The sequence below is a fragment of the Artemia sp. Qi Xiang Cuo genome, chromosome 8 (assembly GCF_049724085.1).
Source record: "Artemia sp. Qi Xiang Cuo chromosome 8, ASM4972408v1, whole genome shotgun sequence".
NCBI lineage: Eukaryota > Metazoa > Arthropoda > Branchiopoda > Anostraca > Artemiidae > Artemia > Artemia sp. Qi Xiang Cuo.
In genome coordinates, this window is record NC_142801.1 from 4,009,340 (window position 1) to 4,033,044 (window position 23,705).

The 23,705-nt window shown below is 36.5% G+C and overlaps 1 protein-coding gene across 1 annotated transcript in view; it reads right to left on the bottom strand.

Moving 5' to 3' along the window:
• Positions 1 to 23,705, bottom strand: part of LOC148949080 (G protein-coupled receptor Mth2-like) — a 70,276-nt gene that overhangs the window by 28,630 nt on the left and 17,941 nt on the right. Inside the window, exon 5 of the mRNA XM_089092816.1 lies at positions 22,681 to 22,840. Coding sequence (XP_088948942.1) covers positions 22,681 to 22,840 — 160 coding nt within the window. The remainder of the gene's footprint in view (positions 1 to 22,680; positions 22,841 to 23,705) is intronic.

The following is a 23,705-nucleotide window of genomic DNA, read 5'->3' on the forward strand; positions in this document are numbered from 1 at the left end:
ATTTTCAGGTTAGGAAGGTAAACAACACTTGCAACCTTCTCATTCATTTTTGACCCATCAACAAATATTTGGAAGGGATTTTTATAGGTAACTGTTTTAAGTTCTGCAAATTTTTTCTGAACAAAAGCAATGGGGGTTAAATCTTTATTCGATTTTGAAAATTCAGTATTTGTTATTGGAAATGACCAATTCCATGGAGGGGATTGGGGGAAAGAAGGTGCAATAGACTTTGCTGGTACAGGGAATTTCTTTTGAATATTGGCATACTCATCTGCAATACCTCTATACATGGCTGGACTTCTTAACCAATTATGTAGTGTGTGTGATCTACTTTATTAAATTTTTGAAAGATGTTTTGTCAAAAGAAAGCTAAGTCTCTCCCTTATTGTTGTTAAGCCACTCTCTATAAGCAGAAACTTGGAGCTTGTGGGTTTCCTAATACCAAATATCAGACGTATTGTATCATTTTGTGTTGTTTCAATTTTTTGCATCTGGGTCTTTGCACATGCACCATAGATAATGAGCCCATAGTCAATATGGGGTCTTATATGTGATTTATAAAACTGGAGTAAGGTTTTCCCTTTACAATCCTGGGGTGTGGAAAAAAGTCTTTTTAGTATATTTGCTTTTCTATAGCATTTTTTTTTATTGTGTTTGAAATGTGGAGGTGGAAATTAAGTTTTTGGTCAAGCATGAGACCTAGGTAATTAATATGATTATCTTCTGGAATAGTTGTTTTATTTAGAGTTAGTTTTGCATTAACATGGTTTCGCTTCCGCTGAAATTGGATTATTTTTGACTTGGTGGGTGCAATGGGTAAATCGGAATGTTGAGAGAATTTTTCAAACTGGAAAAGTGACTTTTGCAGATTTGACTGTGCTATCTGAAAGGTGTTGCTAGATGACCATAGCACCAGATCATCAGCATATTGTAGATTCGTGTGGGGTAGGTTCATGTTCCAGAGATATAGGGCAAATAGGAGGCAACTGAGGACTGCTCCCTGAAGCAGGCCTTTGGTTATTGTCTTTTGGAGTGAAGAGGCTGAACCAACACAAACGACGAAACTTCCCACTTCTATGAACGATTTAATAAAAGATACTAGCTTAGGGGGTACTCCAAGGTTTGCAAGCTTATTTAAAAAGGATTTGTTGGTTCAAATTGTCATATGCCCCTTCAAAATATAGGAATGCTGTCACTAGGACATTATTTTTTGAGAAAGATTCATTTATTGCATTTGTTAGCAAAATGAAAGTATCTGTTGAGGAGTGGTGTTTCCTGAATCCAGTTTGAGTGTGTGGGATCATATTATTTTTTTCAACAAACCAGAGGAGTCTGTGATAGATCATTTTCTCCATTATTTTCCCCATCACAGGTGTAATCATTATGGGCCTATAAGAGCCTATATCATTATGGGCCTATATTCAGGGTTATCTTTTGGTTTATTTTTCTTTAGGATTGGTAGGAGGGACGAACATTTCCATATATTGGGGAACCTAGAAGATGCCCAAGCGTGATTATAACAATTTAGCAGTTCTTGTTTGTATGAAGGTGCGAGATTCTTTATCAATGTAGGTTGTATATTTTCATAGCTGCTGTTAGTTTTGGTCCTAATATGATGTATTGCATTATTCAATTCCTGGATTGAAAATGGATTGGTTATGTACTCGGATCCTGGGCGTGGTTCGTAACTTGGATTCATAGGATTTTTGGACAGTTCTCTTTGATTATTTGATGTTAGCTTATTAACAAAAAGTGTTGCAAATAGGTTAGCTTTTCCATTATCATTGTCATAATGGGTATTATTATGTATAAGCTCATACAGTAGTGGGTTGGAGGAAGTCTTTTTCCCACAGATATGGCTTATTATTTTATGTATCAGTGTCTCATGTATTACTCTGGAGAGATTATTTGCAGAATTATTCCAGTACTAATATTTAGCATCTATTATAATTCTTTTTAGATTAAATTCTTCGTGTAATTTTTTTTATATATGTAGTAGGTGATTGTTTTCTTTTGAAGTATGTCCTAGCTGCCTTTTTTATACTCTATTTATTTAGGCACTCATTTGTCCACCATGCTTTAGGAATTTATTTAGGGAATATTTTCTTAGGTGTTGTCTTGGGGATAGCATGATTAGCTGTATTTATTAGTAAAGATGTCAAGGCTTCAGCATGTTAGTCAACTGTTGTGTTAGAAATGTATGAACTTTGGGTGAAATTTGTAATTTCATCATTTAGCTTATTTTGGAACATAGACCAATTTGCTTTAGTGTTGATATATTTGTAAGCATGAGAGAGATTTTCAGCAGGTTCATGTAGAAAGCAAGCTATAAAAAAGTGGTCAGTACTTAGATTATCGTTTGTATTTATGGTAAGTTTTATTAAAAAAAAATAATGAAACAATATGTAGGTCAATTGTGGAAAATCTGCCATTGTTGGGGTTGGAATAGGTGTTCAGGTTTGGAGGAGTACCAACAGCTAATTCATTAATATTTGAAGTCATATGCTCAATGAATTTACCAGCTTTATTTGCTGGTTTATTCCCCGACAAAAGGCTGTGGGCATTGAAATCACCCCAAATAATGATATTTTTTAACATATTAGAATTATTTATATAATTAAAGAAATCCTTGGCATGTGTAGTTTGGCCATTAGGGTTATAAAAGCTTATTATGTAGGTTTTTAAATTATTCAGCCAAACACTGATACCAATTACATCAACATCATTTGCAAAATCTGGAAAATTGATGCCACAAAATTTTATATTATTATTAACTAATAAAGCTACCCCACCTCCTTTTCGCTCTGAAGATCTATCCTTTCTCAGGATAGTATATCCTGGAGACTTAATTTGTTGATTTTGGGTTAAATAAGTTTCCTGGAGGCAAGCAATATTAATGTAAATATTATCCATAAATGATATTAGTTCATTTAGTTTATTTTCTTTAACTGATCTTACATTCCATTTAAGTATTTATATATGTTGTGTTGTTGATTTATTCTTCATATGGCTGTGTGTCAATGTCCAGCTATGTTAAAAGTAAAGCAAGATCTTTTTTTGCTTGAATGAGCATATCATCTGGGATTTATATTTTTGCCAATTCTGCAATAATTTTTGTTTTCTGTAGTTGATGCATGTTCATGGCCTGAACTGCATTACAGTTTAGAATGAATAAGCATACATTTGGGGATTGCATTTTTGGTTGTGCATCCTGTTTGTTACTTAAGGGATTGATTCCTGGTGGTGTTTCTGGTTTGTTTCTTCTTGGGAGGGGGGGCCAGGCTGACCACATCTCACCGATAAAGGAGGCTTGTTGGCTTGGTGATTCCTTCTGATAGGCTTAGAAGACGGTGTTTTATATGGGGTGCTTGATGTATTGGGGGCATTTGACTTGGGGGTTTTGGTTGGTTTCATTACAGGCTTTATTTGGTATTGTTGGGCAGCATTTGCTTCCATTGCTGCAAAGGGGTATGGATGGCCTTCTCTGTTGATATTTGGAGTGTTAGAGCTCTTTTCTTGTATGCAGGGCATAATGATTTATTTGTAGATTCATGTGGACCTTTGCAATTGATGCATGTAGGCTGAGTGTTGTTGCAAGTTGTCAGCTCTTTAGGATGGAAAGATTTACAATTACTACACTCTTGGAGAATTTCATTGCATTTGTTTGTCGTGTGTCCCAGTTTGAAACATTTCTGGCACTAGATAGGCTTAGGCTTGTAGTCCATATGTGGTTTGACTTGCACAAATAGGAATAATTTTTCTGGGACATCAATTTCATCCATAATTGTCAATAAGAAGGATCTACGGGTTTTTCGGCCATCGGAGATAGGTTTTCCATGTTGGTTAACATCCTCAATTGGGATTGTGTTTCCTGCCCTATCTGAGAGGCCTTCTTTTAACTCCTGAGTAGATATCTCTGGGGGAACATTATAAACTACTATTTTTGTTGGTGTTTGTTTTGGGTTCCAATTAGATGCAATAATTGGGTATTTAGAAGGGATTTTAGGTTAATTATTGTATCTGCTGATTTCTGATCTTCTACAGCTATTAGCAGAGATCCATCACGGTTAATGTTAAGAGAGAACATTGATTTTAGCAATTTAAAAATTGCAACTCTTATTGCAGTGATCATTTTTATTTCAAAGGGGGTAGTGGGAGTAATTTTAAGGTAAATTCCTAAGTTTTTGGAGGGAGGATCTTGGGCAGGGAGAGGGAAAATGCTTTTAATTGGGGAGATTTTTTTCCTTTTTTTAGAGCTTCTGGAGAGGACCTCTTGAAACACATTATCATCATTTATGGTTACATTAGCCCCTACACTTATCATTGTCCTATTCTCCAAATTGGAGCTATCATTAGAACTTTGAGATAGTGTCCTTGACCTGCCAGGATGGGTATCTTTCACTATGACACTTTCACTGGAATTTGATTTGGGATCTGGGGGGACTTTTTTTTGGAGGACTTCTAAATATTGCCTATTGGAAAAAGCTTTAAACAACAAAACAAAACTTACACAAGAAGAGAGAATAGAATGATATTAAATCGTGTGCACCATATTATTGGGAGGAGAAACACCAAAGTATAGCCCTGAGGATGAGTTGAGCAGGATTGGTTTGGTACAATTTCTGATTAGAAGCAGTAATAATCACAAGAAAATATATTTTGATTTTCTTATAAGATTGCTGTTGCTGTTGATTAATATTGTGTTATATTAATACCAAGCAAGTTATGCTACTTCTTCTACAAAAGTTTTTCATTGTTTAGGTCTAGGCGTTTGTACTAACTTTCAATTGTCAAATAAATGTTTATCATCTTTTTTATTTCATTTTTTTTTCATGTTGCGTAGAAAAACAATTCAGAGGATGAACTAAAAATATTCAATACGCTTTAGAATCGTTGCTTTCACCCTCTTTATGAAAAGTAATTTTTCTTTTGGATTGGAACAGTGGAAATTTCAAACATTTTGAAAGTTTCAACTCGTGTCAATTAGGCTTAGAGTTCAGGGCAAATGTGAACAAAAAAGGTCAATTCAACGAGGCTCTATGACCCAGGATACCGGGAGAGGGAAAGGTAAAAAAAACAAAAAACACAAGAATGAAAAAAACACCCAAAACAAAAACGAGTAGCTAACTGACGACCATCATTTATTGCCCACCATAAACCAAGCTATAGGGAGATGCAATACTATTAAACCCAATAATGTCAATATGACATCCAATCATTACTTAAATGGGAAATTAATCAAATTATTAAGAGGACTTTCAATGAAATTATTATTTAATAAAGATATTGAAAATAAAGGCCAAAGAATAATTGTACAATTATGAACCTAGATAAACTTTACTTTTAGGCAGAGAACATGGACAAAGAGGCATGAATGCACAATCTGATTCCATAGAAAATATATTTCTGTCAAATATTTAAAATGTATATTATTAAAAAATTATTATCAAGTTGCAAAGATAACTGAATTTAGGAGGACCCATAATCTATATCCGATGTTTTTGCGTTAAAACGGACGCATTCATTTAATATCAAACTATAAGTTGTACTTCAACGTATACGGGCATAAAATGATTTTACGCATAGACGAACACAATGCCCATTTTTGAAGGTTTTCGATACGTCATAAGCAAATCATATTTCTAGTCTACGCTGTTATTATGAAAGGAAAGAGTTCATTAAACACCAAAATGAGCAGAATTTATTCCGTATAGGAAGGGAACTGTCCCTTCCTGGTCCCCATCTCCACCTTATGGTCGTAGAAACTTTGGAGGGTGCTCACTACATCAGAAATTAAGAGCTCTAGTCCTTTTTTATAATTAGAAAGTGATTGGGGACCAGCCAGCCGCGGGGTGGTGGTGGTATTTTTCGAGAGAATATTTTCAACGGAGGGTATTTTGCGGGAGAGGGAGGTAAACGCTGGCTTCCTGCTTACATATAGCATTTGTTATTTGGAAATATACGGATATTTTTCAGCGGAATTTTCCACTGGGGGGAAAAGATTTTTCAAGGGGAGACTTTTCCATTGGAGGAAAATTTTCGGGGGGAAAATCTTTCTGAAGAAGTTTTACACAGGGAAGGGGATTTTCCGGAATTCAAATACAGATTTATTTTTATTTGTCTTATTTTCTCTATGGCTAGTCAATTTTACATCATCCAGAGGGTTCCCATTCAAATTCAAATTAAAATTTCTAAAGAATTTTAAAGCAACTAAAAAGAATATACCACGGGAATTGGAGTTTTCTGGCATTTTGTGGGACCAAAACTGCGATTTGGTCCCGTGGAGGACCAAGTAACCATCGATTAAAGTTTCTGAGATAGCTAATCAATTCAAACGTATCAAAGGCAATGATGCCAAACGTGGTACAATTGTATGATTTTGGTACATTTCACCTCTACTGCTACAATTTAGTACAATCCCACAAAATATGGTGCATTTTAAAAAATTATGGTACAATATGGTATATTTCAGTATTTTTGTACTGAGGTTTGTATTTTTTCATTTATAAATAATTTTATTCGCCCTGATCTTGTTCACCATAGTCAAGATAAGAGACAGACAAGCAGTCACCGATCACCTATTTTCCTTTTTTCATAAACAGACACTTTCGGCTTCCAAAAGTCATACAAAAACATCTCTCTGTGTATCAAGTCTTACCGACTTAAAATGAAAAGTTAACAATGGAGCTATAATGACACTTTGTATTCGTGATGGTCGGGAATCTTTCAATATTCACCAGAAGGGACAGTTTTTTCAAGCCTATTGGAAGACAGACACCTCAGAATAAAAGTTTATGCATCGAAGAGAATCAGTCTCCCAGTCCTACCGGCCCCATTATTGAGATTTCTTGTAGCCAACGACCAACGACGAGCTCCCAGAATGTTAATGGTTATCTAATTAGCAGGACTCCAGAAACAGTGAGAAAAAGAAAAGCTTGGCCATAAGCAGTGCTAAAACCAGTGGAGAAGAATCTTATATATCCTGAGCTATTTTGACCAATATTAGACAACAGTATTCTGGCGTGGAAGTTTAGATCAAGACAAAAATATAAGAAGCAATCTGTCTGTTGGGAGTGTTATTGCATATTCAGAGTTGAGCTGGTGTGCGAGCACTGCTGTAGCAAGGGAAGAAGAAATTCAGTCAGATAGCTCAAATATTGTTGCTAGATGTAGCAACAATTTAGAAGATGACGACACCTTAAGTTACTGATGAATCAGAATCACACGTTGGAACAGCTTCTGGAGCTAAGAAAGCTGCCACAAGGAAGCAGAATGACAAAAAAAACTTACACCAAATTGGAATGTTGACATTGAGGGTAAACATTACGTGGACAAAGGGCACACACGGCAGCCTCGCTTTATTCTGCGTAATACCGACTTTTCCTACTCATTTAATCCTACTCATTTAAAAAAGGTATGTGCAACCCTTAGTACTGCTCCCATGGTACAGTTCTCAATAGATAGTATAGAAACGAATGATAGGCTTCTAAAAAGTCAAAAAATCAGGCAGGCCGAACGGATTTTAAGCGGATTTCTGGCCAGGCATAACTCGGCAATCAATGTTATGAAAGAGCTTCCAGAAACCTTAAAGAGAGCAATTTCCTGACTCGGAAATAGCAAAGGGTGTTCAGTTTGGTCGTACAAAAACTACATATATAATTAATAAAAATAATTGGAGAAGTAGCTTATATGGACATCTGCAACCTGATGAGAAAGAACTGTTTTTCGGTAATCATCGACGAAAGTACTGATGTGAGTAATTCGAAAACCCTACTTGTTGTTATTCATCAGGTCGATGAAGTGAATGAAGCTAAGAATGGTGGCTGGAAAAAAGGTGCGAAAGACTCATTTTTGCAATTGGTTGAAGTACAGCAGTGCACAGCTAAAGATCTATACACAGTGTTAATAAAAATTCCGTTTAAAGAGATTGGAGTGCCAAAGCAGAATCTGGTTGGTTTTGCATCAGATAATGCATTCTTGATGATAGGTGGACAAGGTGGTGTGCAAGCAAACCTTTCACTGGATTTACCAAGCCTGTTTGTTCTTGGGTGTACATGCCACTCCATCCATTTGTGTTTCAGTGCAGCAAGTCATAAGCTACCTATAGACATCAAAGAATTATGTCAAGACCTCTAAAATTACATTGGCTGAACCCCTAAAAGGGCTGGTGAGTTTGTCGAAATGCAGAAATTCATGGAGCTTGACGAACACAGGATCCTGTGCCATGTCACAACTAGGTGGCTTTTCCGACTTCCCGTTATTATGCGTTATCTCAAACTGCTTTTCTTTCGGAGGGAAAGTTTTAAAGAAGGAAACAAGCCACAGCTATACTAAAAAATTACTACCCCCTACATTCAAAGCTTATTTTGCTTTCTTCACATATAACCTACCATTTCTTACTGACCTTAATCGGTTGTTTCAGTCGGAGGATACCCAAATTCACATATTGTTCAGTCGAGTTAGTGAGCTGTATAAAGCGATTATTAACCATTTTATGGAGCCAAGAAACGTGGAGACGACAGAAGCACCTTCAATACAGTTCAGGAACCCACAGTACTTTTGAGACATGAAAGAAGTAGACTGTGTCAGTCGTGTAGAGGTTATATTTGTCAACAACAAAATTTCGTTATCAGCTGCAACTGCCTTCAAAACAGTGTGGACGGAATACATGATAAAACTGAGCAACGAAATAAGGAAAATGTTTTTCAGTTCAATATTTTCGTCGGCTAAAAACTTAGACAGACTGGACCCAAAGGCAGCTATGTGTCCTGACCACTCAAACTTAAGCTTTGTCCCACAACTTGTCTAGTTTCTAGATTTGGCAAAGGAGACTGATGTGGAAAACATTACCAAAGAAAGGAAAAGGCTGCCATTTTAAGCTGACCTCAAGAAATGTGTAGATTCTGACCCAGTTTATTTCTGTTTTAAAATACTAGAACGATGTGACGGTCCTCAAGTCAAAAGTTTCCAATTCTTGCGTGAATTCATTATGAAACTGCTTATCCTTCCACATTCTTCTGCTTGTGCCGGGAGAGCCTTTTCAACTGTCAATTTAAACAAAACAAAATTGAGAAATAAACTTGGCTTCACTGCTCTTAATGCTATTCTGGGTGCTAAACGAGCCATTACCAAGGACTGGAAACCCGCCATGAGCATGGTGTTACATCCCAACTGGCGAAATACTGGAAAAGGGAACAGAAAATCTGCAACTACGAGTGCCGCCATGGCTTCTGATCCAGATAGTGATGCTTAATGTCATATTTTTGGTCATTTTTGATGCATATTTTTTGTAGTACAGAGTAGTTGGAACCTCAGATAACTCAAAGCTTATAAACCCAGTTCCAGTTTTAAATATAAAAGATGCCGTTATCTAGATGTTTAAGGTGATTTAAGAAATAGTGAAAGATATTGTCTCTATTGTAAAAATTTGTTGGGATATAGCCAACTCAACCTTATAAGGTGAGTGAAGGATCTTTTCAAGGCATTTTGGAGAAAAATATTGTTTCTGTAAAATCTCCAGTACGTGTTAGACCAGATCATAGCCCCCCAAAGTCCCTTCTTTAATCAGTCGCAATTTAAAAAGAATTTTTCCTGTATTGTTTGTAGGTGGTAGCGTATATTAGTGGAGGGCTACATGAGCAATCCTCCCCTCAATCGAGATCTTCATAAAAGGGAAAAGGGGGATTTGTATGCAAACTATTAAATGGAAAAACAGTTCCCAGCAACTGCTTTTGGGCAATATTCTGTAAGAATACAAGGTTAAAATTTGATTTTAGCTCCTGATTTGTATTGAAATTGTCATTTAGGACCAATATCAGCCTGGTGCTATAAACGGTCGTAAATGGCCAAAAACAACAACTTTTTTTGGCCTGTATTAAAATATTACGGTACTGTTGTATTAGCTGGAACCCAGGCGATATATTATATAGGGAAGATGCGTTAGAAACTAGTCAAATGGGTTTTTTTTAAATAGAAAATTAGATTGCAAACCGTGGCTTGTCATTGCGTTTTGGGGTTTTGGGGGGAAGGTGTCTAGGTTAGGTTAGGTCACGTATGTAATATATGCTATGCTTTACCCCCCCCCCCCCCCTAATTTGCAAATATATAGCCGAAATTTGTTTCTAAACTTTTATATTTCATATTATTTCATTAGCATTAACCAAACTTCCCTTCTTGCGTGGGTTCCAGCTAATACAACAGTACCAATGTTACTGTAGTAATATATGCTACTCCGAATAATTTCTTCAAGTACTTTCAGGAGTAATGTGCTGTGTTAGATGAAAAAGAAAACCGAAGGAATGGAGAAAGAAAGCGAATGAAAATGTCTTATACAAAATTGTTAATAGATAATACAGCATGTTACCGACAATCCGCGTGTTACGCAAAGCGTAACACGCGGAAAAAAAATTGGGATATGGTACAATTTTATTTGTCTTTGGTACATTTTTCTTGCAATTTGTGATACATTTTGTTTTGAAGCGTTGGGAACACTGATATTCAAAGGTTATATAATTAGAATGAATTGAGCTTCTCAGTTGCAGAGGAAGTAATTCTGCACTGTTACGCAATCGTTTTGGAAGAGTCACGTCATACAAGCAGGGTTGCCAACTTTTTGGTCAGTGAATATGTCCCTTGAGTATCCAAAAATGTGTCATCTTCAGCCAAATTATGTCCATGTTTTGTCTATAATATTTCCATAATGTGTCCATCTTGAAATCTCTGAAACTAGTTTTTTTTACGACTTGTAAACCTCTTTTGGTCAAGTAACATAAATTATAATGAAAACAAAAAAAGTTTGTTTAGTACATCCGTACAGAATGAACTAAAGCGAAAGCACAAGTCATAAAAACATGTAAACAGTAAAAAACTACTTTTGGGAGATTATGGCTCATCTTCCTACGAGAGATCCTCTTGACAGGTATGGTCGGCATGAGGGCATTTTCACTTCTTTTGGTAGCTTTTTGCCAATCAGAGTAATACTTACGCATGTCATATGGTACAATCCAGGAGTCAAGCGACGGTGCAGAGCGCTAGATAAGCTGGGTTGCCCTTCAATCACTTTTGAATTTCGAAAAAAGCACTAGAACTTTGCATTTTCAGTCATTTTGAAGTTTCTACAAAAGCTCCATCTATGTGAAGTGTCTAGGTAAAAAATAATAATTATAATAATATATTGTGCCCACATTGCTCTTCACTTCAGCAGTACTATTGCACTGCCTATTATTTCTGGTTGTTTTGAGGTTTTAATCATTATAGGAACCTATATCCACTGAATTTATCTCTGGATTATTATATGTTCTTTGGACTATTTTGAACAAAATGGCTGTCTCATAAGAGGCTGTCGGGGGGGGGGGGAGAAGAAAAGGGGCTAGTAGTCCTCTTATCACTGTTGGATCTTAAAAAGGAAATAGAACTTACAATTTCAAATCAAGTGAGCCCATATGAAATGTATAGACCACCCATTGCAAAAACACTTTATATGCTCACGGGGCATAACTTAAAACCCTTTTCCATAGACTCTGATGGGTTGTTTCAACCCTGGAGGCGTTGTTAGGCCTAAATGTTTTTTGGACAATTTTTTAACAAAATGGCTATCTCAAAATTTCTGTCGGATGCATCTAGGGAAAAGAGAAAATCGGGAGGACGAGGGTGGCTGGTTGCCCTCCGACCACTTCTGACTTTTAAAAAGGGCACTAGAACTTCTATCCCAGGGTATACTATTTGTAAACAATGAAAAAAAAAATTTAGCTTACAGTCCCTACCCTGAGGGCTAAGGGGCGGGAGGACGTCCCAAAAGGCATAATTACTGGACCTTTCAATAATGCTGAACAGAATAGATGTCTACAAACTTTGATTGAATGCTGGTTTTCAAAACTGATCGGCGGGGGCGGGGGGGAGGTTACCCTCAAATCACTTTTGAATCTTATAAATGGCACTATAACTTCCAATTTCCAATCAAATTAGCCCCATCTGAAGTTTATACGACTACCAGTTTCATAAAAACCTTATATACCTCCCGGGCATAGCTTACAACCCTTGTCCCAGGGTTGTGTCAACGCTGAAGGCATTGTTATATGTTTTTTGGACCATTTTTAACAAAATAACTATATGAAAATTCTTGTTGGATGCATATAGGGAAAAAAGACCGTGGGTGGAGAGGGGGGGGGGGCTAGTTTGCCTCTGAAGACTTCTGACTCTTAAAAATGGCACTAGAACTTCTGAGTGAGCCCCCTCCAAAGCTTATACGACCAATCCTTCTATAAAAATCTTATAAGTTAATTATGGGTAACTAGTAAAACTCGTAGCCCTTGCCCTGAAAGCTTTTCGGAGAGGAGGGTCATCCACAAACACATAATTACTGGACCTTTTGAATATGCTGAACAAAATGACAATCTCAAAATTTTGATTGGACATTTTAGGGGAAATGATGGGCGTGGGGGGCGTAGGCAATTCGCCCTCCAATCACTTATGAAGGGCAGTAGAACTTTCAATTTCCGATCAAGCCGCTTTAGTTTCAACGACAACCCTTTCTACGCGATGTGCCTTGGTCAGAAGTAAAAAAAAAATTGTAATCTTATCACTCTTTCTTTCATTAAATAAAAAAAAAAGTCTTTTTCTACTTAAAGTAAGGAGCAGCATTAAAACTTAAAACGAACAGAAATTATTCCGTATATGAGGGAAGCTACCCCTCTCTTTACTCTAAATTTTTTTAAGAACTTTTAAAAAAGGTTTCGTTTCAATTACACGGCCTTTGAGTTTCAAGAATCATTCTTAAGAAAAAAATAGAAAAAAGGTCTAACATTAGCACAGAGGGGGGAATTGAGGAGGAGGTAGCCCCGTCATATAGGCTACGGAACAATTTCTGTTCGTTTTGTCACTCAATCATTTCAGAATCATTTGTGTAAGTTTTAATGTTGCTCCTTACTTTCAGTAAACAAAATTTGTTTTTCTATTTATTTCTGATCATTTTTTTAATAAAACCAGGAAATCCATCCTCTCTGTGGAAAATTCCTCTATATAAAGCTTCTCCCATGTAAAATTCTTCTGCCGTGAAATTGTCCCCGGACAATTCCATCCCTACTGCGAATTCTTCCCAGAAAATTTTTGGCTTACGATTCTGTCTGAAAAATATTCCTTAGCTAACTTTTATTTGAAGAAAAACTTATTTTCATTTAATTTCTGATCCTTTTTAAGGTCTTGGGGAATATCCCTGCGTGGAAAATATCCCCCCATTGAAAAGTTTACCCCTCAGAAATTTCCCATGGAGAATTTTTCCTAATGATAATTCTCCAATGGAAAATTTTTCCCGTGGACAATTCCGCCCATAAAGATCCTCAGAGAACTCCAACTCCGCTGAAAACTTCTCCCTGACATTTCCCTCAAAGTGTCTCCATATGTACAATGGGATCAACAACGAGAAAGTAAGGCAAATAAAAATAATTTTGTATACGAGATCTGACAAATTCTTCCGATGTAAAACTTCCCCTAAAAAGTTCACCCCCCAGAGACTTCCATCCCAATGGGTAATTCTCCCCGTAGAAAATCCATCCCCAGAATATTCCCCCCCCCCCCTTAGAAATGTAGGTATACTTCCCTATAACAAATACTATATGTAAACAATGGACAAATTTCATAACTTGCGGTCCTTCCTCTGGTGGTCCTGAGGGGTTATGTCATCTCCATAGACATACAGACATATCAATTGTACCTTTCAACTATACTGAACCAAATGGCTATCTCAAAATTTTGATCAGGCGACTTTCAGGAAAAAAGGGCGTGGGATGGGGGCTAGTTGTGCTCTAATTTTTTGGTTACTTAAAAAGGATACTAGATATTTTAATTTTTGTTTGAACGGGCCCTCTCACGATATTCTAGTACTATTGGTTTAATACGATCACCCTTGAAAAAAGCAACAACAATAAATCAACACGAATCTGCAATCCTTCTTCTGGCAAAAACTACAAAATTTCACATTTTTATAGATAGGAGCTTGGAACCTCTATAAAGGGACATATCCATAATTTTTTTTTTGGGGGGGAGGAGGGTTTACGTAAGAAATTTTTCGAGGGGGGTTACACAAAAAAAACTCAAAAATAGGGGTTAGGGGGTACAACCCCCCTACCCCCCCCCCCCCCTGGATACGGCCTTGCCTCTACAGTAGGGTTCTCTGATACGCTGAATCTGATGGTGTTATTTCCATTAAGATTCCTTGGCTTTTATGGGTAACACTAAATTAGAATCCAAATATTTTCTTTTGTTAACTTTTCATTTTCAGTTCGTAATACTTGATGGATAGATAGATGTATTTGCCTGCCTGTTGGAAGCCGGAATCGATTGTTAACGAAAAAGGTGTCTGTTTCCCTATTATCTTGACTGTAGCATAAAAGCAAGGAGAAATAAAATGGTTTATCGATGAAAGAATACAAACTTGTAAAGAATTTCAAGATTATTTGCAGATAGTTGTCTGCGGTGAAGAGAAAGCAAATCCGAAAAATACAGTATAAAATGTAAAATATTAGTAAAAAGTAAGTAGTTAAGTAAAACTAGTGCTAGATAAGTAGTTTTAACAATTCTTTGGTGAAAAATGAAATTTTTTACCAAAATATGTATCCAGCAGGGAAATATTGTATTTTATGTCAAAAATTTGCAAAATATGTCCCTTTTATGTCCCAAATTTCTAAAATATGTCGCTTTTTTGCCCTATTATGTCTATGTGTCCCGGCAAATAGGAATATGTCCTTTGAACATAAAATATGTCCAGTTGGCAGCCCTGAAAACAATTAATTATGAATAGAAACGTTTTAAATTTGATGCACTGTAGCATTTGTAAGCTGAATCCTGGAGTCAGAGATACCTTCTTCCAGGTTAGCCAGCTATTCAAAAATTGTTAAATTTTCATTTTAGGTTAGACATACGAGGGTTGTTTTTTAAGTAAGTACCGTTTTGGAATTAAAAAAAGACGTGCAAAGATATCACAATAATTTTATTTTTACATGAAAGCCTGTACCTTAATCTACTTTTCTACATAATCTCCGTGAATATTGAGGCACTTGTCATAATGTGGCACCAGTTTCGAATACCCTCCTCATAGAATTCTCCCGCCTGACTTGTTAACCACTGTATAACAACTGTTTTGACTTCGTTATCGTCTTGAAGACGCTGACCACCCAGGTGTTTCTTCAAGTGCAGGAACAAATGGTAGTCGCTGGGCGCCAGATCAGGGCTGTATGGAGGATGATCTAGAGCTTCCCATTTAAAAGATTTGATGAGATCTTTGGCCCGATTAGCCACATGTGGACGGGCATTGTCATGCAGTAAAATGTCGCCCTTACTCAACTTGCCACATCTTTTCTTCTGGATTGCACGACGCAGATTGTTCAGTGTCTCAAAATAAGACTCTGCATTGATTGTCTCATTACGAGGCAGAAACTCCACTAGTAATACTCCTTTATTATCCTAAAGAACTGTGCACATGATTGTCCGGGCAGAAATTGTTTGCTTAAATTTCACTTTTTTGGGTGATGATGAATGTCGCCATTCCATGGATTGTTGTTTTGATTCTGGTGTGACGTAGGCCCCCCATGTTTCGTTACCAGTAACAATTTGATCTAAAAAATCTTCACCTTCATTGTGGTACCGTTCAAGGAAAGTCAATGCACTGCCTAAACGTTGGGTTTTGTGCAAATCCGTCAACATTTTTGGAACCCAACGTGAATACAATTTCCAGTAATTCAAGTTCTCAGTCACAAAGCGATACAAAACACTACGAGAATATTGAAGAAACCACATTGAATCGCACATTGATGAAATTGTAAAGCGTCTTTTTCTCTCACTTTTTCTTCCACTTTTTGCACCAAATCTTCATTAAAGACCGAAGAACGCCCACTCCGTTCTTCATCATGCCCACTTTTGCGGTCATCTTAAAATGCTCTTACCCATTTCCTTACTATTCCATCACTTATAATGTTTTGTCCGTAAACTTCACAGATCTTACGATGAATATCGATCGATTTTACGCCTTTAGCACTAATAAATCGTATAACCGCCCGTACTTCACAATTGGCGGGACTCACGATTGTCGGAGGCATCTTAAACACTCAGTAAACAACGTATACAATTAAGAATCAGACTGTAATGGCGTCAGTGCGTAGACAAGAGATGTAGGTAACCAGCGCGCATGCGCAGAACGACGACCTTAGCGCTGTGGCGGCGGAATCGCAAAACGGTACTTACTTAAAAAACATGCCTCGTACTTGAAGATAGATCTATACTTGAAGATAGATCTATAGTGGTATTTAGAATAATTATTATGGTTAATTATTTTCAATAAAATATATATTTTTTAAATTTTGGTTCAAGTGCAAAAGTTCAGAATTTTTTGTATTAACTTTATTATATTTTATAAAATGTTTTTTAAATAAGAATACGCCAAAATCCATCTTAAATATGGTTTCTAAATGTATGAAACGCATATACTGAAAATATAAGCACCGAAACAAGGAGTTGCAATGCAATTAAATTGATACCATGCTACTTAAAAGAGTACTCGTTAATCGATTTGAGAGAGCCACAAAAGGAAAATAATTAATTTCAAAGTAGACTAGAAGACTATCCCGTCCAGTAGACTAGTAGAGTAGAACCCGTCCATACAAGTAGGTTCTAGGTCCCCCCCCCCCGGCGACTATCCCCCCCCTCGGAAAATACCCCCCAGAAATTACCTCGCGAAAAATACCCCCGGAAAATACCCCCGTAGAAAATTACCCCGCAGAAAATACTCCCCGGTAAATACCCCCCCCTCCAGTAAATACTCCCCAGAGGAAATTAAGGTTTTCCAAGTTTGAGAATTTTATTTGAGTTTTTTGAGAATTTTATTGAGATAGATAGATAGAGAAGTGTATTTTAAAGCCAAATATACGGCCATGAACATAAATAAAAAGCACAAATAACATAAACTTTGATCAGCGATCATCATAAAACACTTAAATGAAACACTACATTAACCTAATAGTAGTACTTAATATTTGGAAAATAGTTCATTGAAAAAAAAACATGGAACACTTGGAAAAAATACTTAAATGAAACATTACATTAACTTTATAATTTTTCCAGATACCTCGCTATTCTTCTGTAATTTTTTTAGTGGCCATATCTAGAAGGAATTGTTTTCTGACTTTAAACTGTCCAAATACTTTACCACCCACTCCCCCCTTTACCAAAAGGTGGCTTGAATCACTCGCCCAATAAAGGAAATTTTTGTCTTGTGGAAGTGTGTAAAGGAAGAGTCCTTTTTGAAATGGGCGAATGTTAGTTGGACCATCCAACTGCTACCAGCGAGAGGCCTTTTGGCGATTGTTAGTGCAAGCATAGTGGTTTCGAATGCGCTAGGATTGCACGAGGAATGCTTTCCAATGGGTTAGCGTTTCAAAAACACTATAAACTGATGGTGGTTCAGAGTGATTTGGTTCTTGAGCCACAGGGAGTCACTATGATCCTAGCATCTGTTGAGCTAGACGAATCTTGGATATTGTGGTTACCGCTAATTTTGATATTTTAAGGAGTACAAATTTTAGCTAAGAAAATTACACACCTTTGGATTCTCAGAGAGCACGTTCGTGGACCAAAACGTTGGCAACCCTGCTCGTTTTTTGTTGTTTTTTTTTATCAGACCATCCTAGGCCTGTGTCTAGTAGAACTGCATTGAAAACGACTATTACTTACTATTTCTATTACTATTACTACTATTTCTATAACTTATTATTCTATTTCTATTATTTCCATTACTACCATTTCTCAACAAAGATCCTGCAACTTTCAAATCTATGTTTAATTGAACAAGGGCGGGATGTCAAAATTTAGTGGACGTTGGGATTGGACGTTTGATTTGGGTGGACGTTTGAGTGGACGTTGGGACGTTTGATTTGTTTCATGACTAAGTATAGTCTGCAATAATCTGCGACCCCTCATCTTTGTGTGATTGGCTTAAGAAATTGGAGGCTTAAAACTTTTGGATAACTCCTGGTTCACACAAGAGCCGGAAAAGAAGGAATTATCTTTGGGAAAAGTCTAAAGGTTCATCTCTAATCTGTCACCTGGATGAATATAAGAGTTATAGGAACTTATTTAAAGCAATGGTCGTCCTAGCCGAGAAGTTTGCACACTGGCTAATAAAATCCTTTGTCCGAAGAGCGGGGTTTGATTCTTCATGCGGCCGGTTATTTGGTTTGGGACGGGGGTAAGTGGCGTGACTCTGTAAGTTGAGTCAGAGTCGATCCAGCTCTAAATGGCTACCTGGAGAAACCTGAAAGAATGGCTGGTCCCCATCCACCCATTTCACTTCCTGGCTAAAGGGCCTCGAAACGGAGATCAGCACTGCCGGTTTGGCCTTAAAGGGTCTAGTGTCGTATTCTTTACCTTTTTTTTGTTTAAATAAATTATTCGTCGAGTCAAGCCTAACTTTATTTTATAGGAATGTTTCTGAATGTAGAAAATATGTTGGAAAGACCTGTAAGCTTACTAATTCAGTTCTTAAACCTAAATCTCCTACAACAGTTTTACTTGAAGGCTATTAATCAACAATCAGTGGGTATCCACTGGTAGAGATATTGCTGAAAGTCAGCTAGTGTCTTATTTCTCTTCTGTAGGGAAAACAACTGCAGTGGCGATTTCTCCAGCAATTTTTAGTTCGAATTACAATTCTTAAGTCCAAAATATGTAGAATTTTCTGTGCCCTACAAGGTACTTTTAGGGTACGAGGTACCTACAAGGTACAAGGCACTCGCCAGGCTCAGAAGATATTTCTACTATGGCTATAAAGTTCATTTTACCAGAAATTGTCTCACCCTTAACTGAACTTGCTTTTTATCTTGGTATTTTCATAGAATTATCTATAAGTGCAAGGGTAATGGTTCTATTTAAAGCTGGCTCAAGGTGTGATCCTTCAAATTACAGATCAGTCTCTCACCTCTCCATGTTCAGCAAGGTTTTTGAAAAGGCTATGCTTTCTAGAAACAAAAGCTTCCTTGATACAAAACAGTTCCTTCATGAATTCCATTTTGGGTTTCCTTCCGATCATTCAACTATGCATGTTCTTCGCTCCTTAGTTTCATTAAATAAAAAAAAAATAGTTTTTTTAACTGAAAGTACGGAGCGACATTAAAACAAAACGAACAGAAATTATTCCGTATATGAAAGGGGCTGTCCCCTCCTCAACGCCTCGCTCTTTACGCTAAAGTTCTTTATTGTTTTAAGAATTGAGTTGTGAGAAAGAGTCAAACTTTAGCGTAAAGAGCGAGGCGTTGAGGATGGGACAGCCCCTTTCATATACGGAATCATTTCTGTTCGTTTTAAGTTTTAATGTCGCTCCTTACTTTCATTTAAAAAAAACTGTTTTATTTTATTTAATTTCTGAACGTTTTTGAATTAATGCAGGTTTTGATTTTGGCTATCCGTATATGAACAATTAAAACGAAATGTGCATATTAATTTTACTTTTTTTTTGGTTAAACGTCTTTCTCGAAAGTTGTTTAATTTTATTTACGAACGTTTTTAATAGTAATAAATATACGTAACCTACGTGACAAATTTCTATAATCGTATATTTTAATATGTATATTAGGGGGTTCGCCCCCTAGTCAATACCTCGCTCTTTACGCTAAAGTTCGAGTTTTGTTCTGATTCTTTAAAAATGACACCTTAATCACAAAGGCCGTTAATTAGAATAAATAGCTCTTATGAAAGTACTAAAGAAACTTTAGCGTAAAGAGCGAGGTATTGACTAGGGGGCGAACCCAATTATATACGTAATAATTTCTGTTCGTTTTAGGTTTTGATGTTGCTCTTTACTTTCAGTTGAAAAACTTGTTTTTTATTTAATTTCTGATTGTTTTTTAAACAATGCTGGGAAATCCAGTGCCCCCTTCATATCAATGTCCCTTCCCCCATGAAAAATTCATCCTTGGAAAGATTCTCCCACGTATCTTTCGATCAACCCCCCCCCCCCCCTACCAGAAAAAATCTCACCTGAAAACGTTCGTATACTTCCCAATAACCAATGCTATATGTAAGCATTGGGCAAACTTTATAAATTGCAGCCCCTCCCCCGGGAACTGCGGGGGATTAAGTCATCCTCAAAGACATAAGTATCATATTTTTTGACCATGCTAAACAACATGGCTATCTAAAAATTTTGATCGAATGACTTTGGGAAAAAATGAGCGTGGGAGGGGGCCTAGTTGCCCTCCATTTTTTTTGGTCACTTTAAAAGGACATTAGAACTTTTAATTTCCGTTCGAATGACCCCTCCCACGATATTCTAGGACCCCTGGGTCGATACGATCACCCCTGGGGTAAAAAAAAAAAAAAAGAAAACAAATAAACACGCATCAGTGATCTTTCTTCTGGCAAAAAATACAAAATTCCACAATTTTGCAGATAGGAGCTTGAAACCTCTACAATAGGGTTCTGTGATACGCTAAATCTGATGGTGTGATTTTCATTAAGGTTTTATGACTTTTAGGGGGACTTTCTTCCTTTTTTTCAAAAATCAGGCAAATTTTCTAACTTTTAACTTTTGACGGGTATGACTAAACTTGATGAAACCTATATATATGAAATCAGCATACGAATCTGATTCTTTTGATGCATCTATTGGTACCAAAATTCCGTCTTTTAGAGTTTCGGTAACTATTGAGCCGGGTCGCTCCTTACTTACAGTTCGTTACCACGAACTGTTTGATTAACTCGGCCCTAGATTCAGGTTTAATCTCAGGTACTCTTTCTTCTGGCCGTAAAGAAGCTTTTGAACTCCATAACACATGAAATTCTTCTAGGAAAACTTGGTTACATTGGAGTACGAGGGATTGCTCACTCTTGGTTCCATTCGTATCTTTCGAATAAGAAGACTTGAATTGGCAAGAATACTCTAAATGACTTTAAGGTTGAAAATGGACTCCCTCTAGGGTCTATCTTGTGTCCAATACTTTTCGTTATTTACATTAATGATTTTTTTTTTATGCAACAAAATGTGTTTTCCAAATTTCTGTTACCGTTTGTGTCACCCCACCCGTGTTGGTGAAGCCTGGTTCCAGTAAGACTCCAATGACAGCCTAGTTGCTTTCACTTCAGCGAAAGCAACTAATTATTAAACTATAAATATACATTTATTAAGTATTTATTAAATATCCTGGGCCCAATACTTTTCTTAATTTATATTAATGATCTTTTTTATGCAATAAAAATGTGTATTCCAAGTTTTTGTTGCCGTTTGTGTCACCCAACCCGAGCTGGTGAAGCCTGGTTCCAGTAAGGCTCCAATGACAGCCTAGTTGCTTTCGCTGATGAAACTACGGTGAATTTGATGGTTGCATTTGATAAAGATTCACGGGGTGAAAATATTCTTGCTCTATTTGAGACAGTTCTTTTATAGTTCAATGTGAATATGCCCCTGATATCAGGAGCAACGCTTTAGAGTTGCCTGTAGAAAAGAACCATAAGACTTCCATGTGTTATTATTATTTTGTATCAAAGTTATTTCACATGGAAGAGGTGGTCCTATAAACTTGGGAGGGGGCTAATTCGATTGGAAATGTGAAGTTGTAGTACCCTTTTTAAGAGTCAAAAGTAATTGGAGGGCTGTCAGCCCCCCGTGCCCATTTTTTCCCCAAATGTATCTGATCAAAATTTGAGATAGCCATTTTGTTCAAAATAGTTCAAAGGTCAAATAACTATGCTTCAGGGGTTGACAACGCTGCCAGCCTCCTGCTGCGCTGCCTGAATAGTTCAATAAATATTTAATAAACATTTATTTATTAAATATTTGTTAAATTTCCTGGGCCTAATACTTTTCTTGATTTATGTGAGTGATATTTTTTATGCAATAGCTGAGACTTTATAGTTTCTTTATAGCTCTTTTATAGTTTATTGTGAATTATTTGGCTCTTAATGTTTTTAATTGTAAGTTTCTCTCTTTTTTTCTCGAATTCCTACAGCTTTTCCGAGCATTTGTATGATGCAAATGTCACGTGGTACTCTACTTAGATTCAAAAGTGGTTATGTGTGATTCCTTGGAATCCTTAGTCTTACAAGTTCCAAATTAATGCATTAAAAGTTAAAATTGCCAGGAACCTTTGCATCTTACAAAGCTTAAGCACACATTCCCAGGATTTTACGACTTCTTTTCTTTGCCTAATCCAATGATATATTTTTTATCGTTCCACCATTTGGATGTCCACTTACCAGTAAAATTTGTGGAGCATAACTTCTCGTCTCGAGATTGCAAATATATCTATTGATGAACCCTATTGCTTATCAGCTGCTACTGTTATAAATCTATACTGTGCCCTCGATCAGCCATACGACTTCCCTTCTTTACCTCAATCTAATCATATATTTCTTATCGTTCCACCATTTTTATGTCTACTTTCGAGTAAAATTTATTGAGCACAGCTTCTCGTCAAGAGGAGGCCAGACTGGTAGTAAGATTTGCAAATACAGTGTATGTTTTTTTGTGTAAATACCTAGCCTCATTAACGTAGAGAAGAGACTAGTAAACACGCAAGTATGCGTTTTACAAATTTTGGGTATGTCACACCTTAATGAGAGTGGACTTATGAAAAAATTTTATATCAACAAGATTCGAGAACCCTAAGTAGGGTCTTTGGGCTCACAGATTTAAAAACGTACCTCGTTTTTAAAAGGTCCCCATTGGTCGGGGCAAGTCTTTTTGCAGTCAATCCTGACACCCATGTTAACGTCATTATTGCCAAAAAAGTAACAGTGATTATCGTGAGCATGATTCCAATTGGGAAATAGAGGTACCAGAGTAGTGGCCGACCAGGCCCATCTGAAAATATTGACGTTAAAATATTTCAAATTTTGTTAACAAGTATAGGCCTACTGGAAAAAAGAGGAGACAAAAGGATGTTAGGAAGTTTACTTTGTGATGGTTGGTTAGTTCCACCGACGGAACCCTTTCGTGTAACTTAAAAGCTGGGACAAATACATTAAAAAAGTACTTATACTGCTTGGACCCTACAATATACTCTCAGTGGTTAAATGCTACATAAGTACATTTCAATATTATTTCCAATAATATATAGTTCAATATATTTCAATTACTATACAATATTTCAATAGGACTATAGGACTATAGTTCAATTTGTGCTGATATGGAATTATTTGTTTCATATGTGAAAAATGGAAAACAAACTGAAAAATTATTATGGTTATTGTCGTAGCTATAATCTCTAAGCACCATCCTCGACCTGTCATAGCAGAAAATTAAAAACAGTTTTTGGATGAAATTATCCAGCGTTGGGGGTACAAAATCCCCTCAAACTTTTCAGATACAACATTCAAGTAACTGCTTAAACTTTACTGACAACCTACTTTAATACAACAGATTCCAAACTGGTAAAATTTCTTAAAAATGTTTGATCAACTTTCAAAAATAGAATTGTCTCCATGTTCTCAATAAAAAAAATATTTTTTGGTGAACTATACAATTCGTGGGTTGTTGGGGATAACATTCTCTTGCTCGTTTTAAGCTTTAGCGTTGTATCCTACTATAATTAATCTTCGCATAGGACAATAGTGATTTCAATTGTTTTTACTTCTTATTTTGAAAAACACAAAAAGCCAGCACATATGTACTTTAAAATGTGAAAATAATATTAGGCAACCAGCATGCATTATAATTCAATAATGTA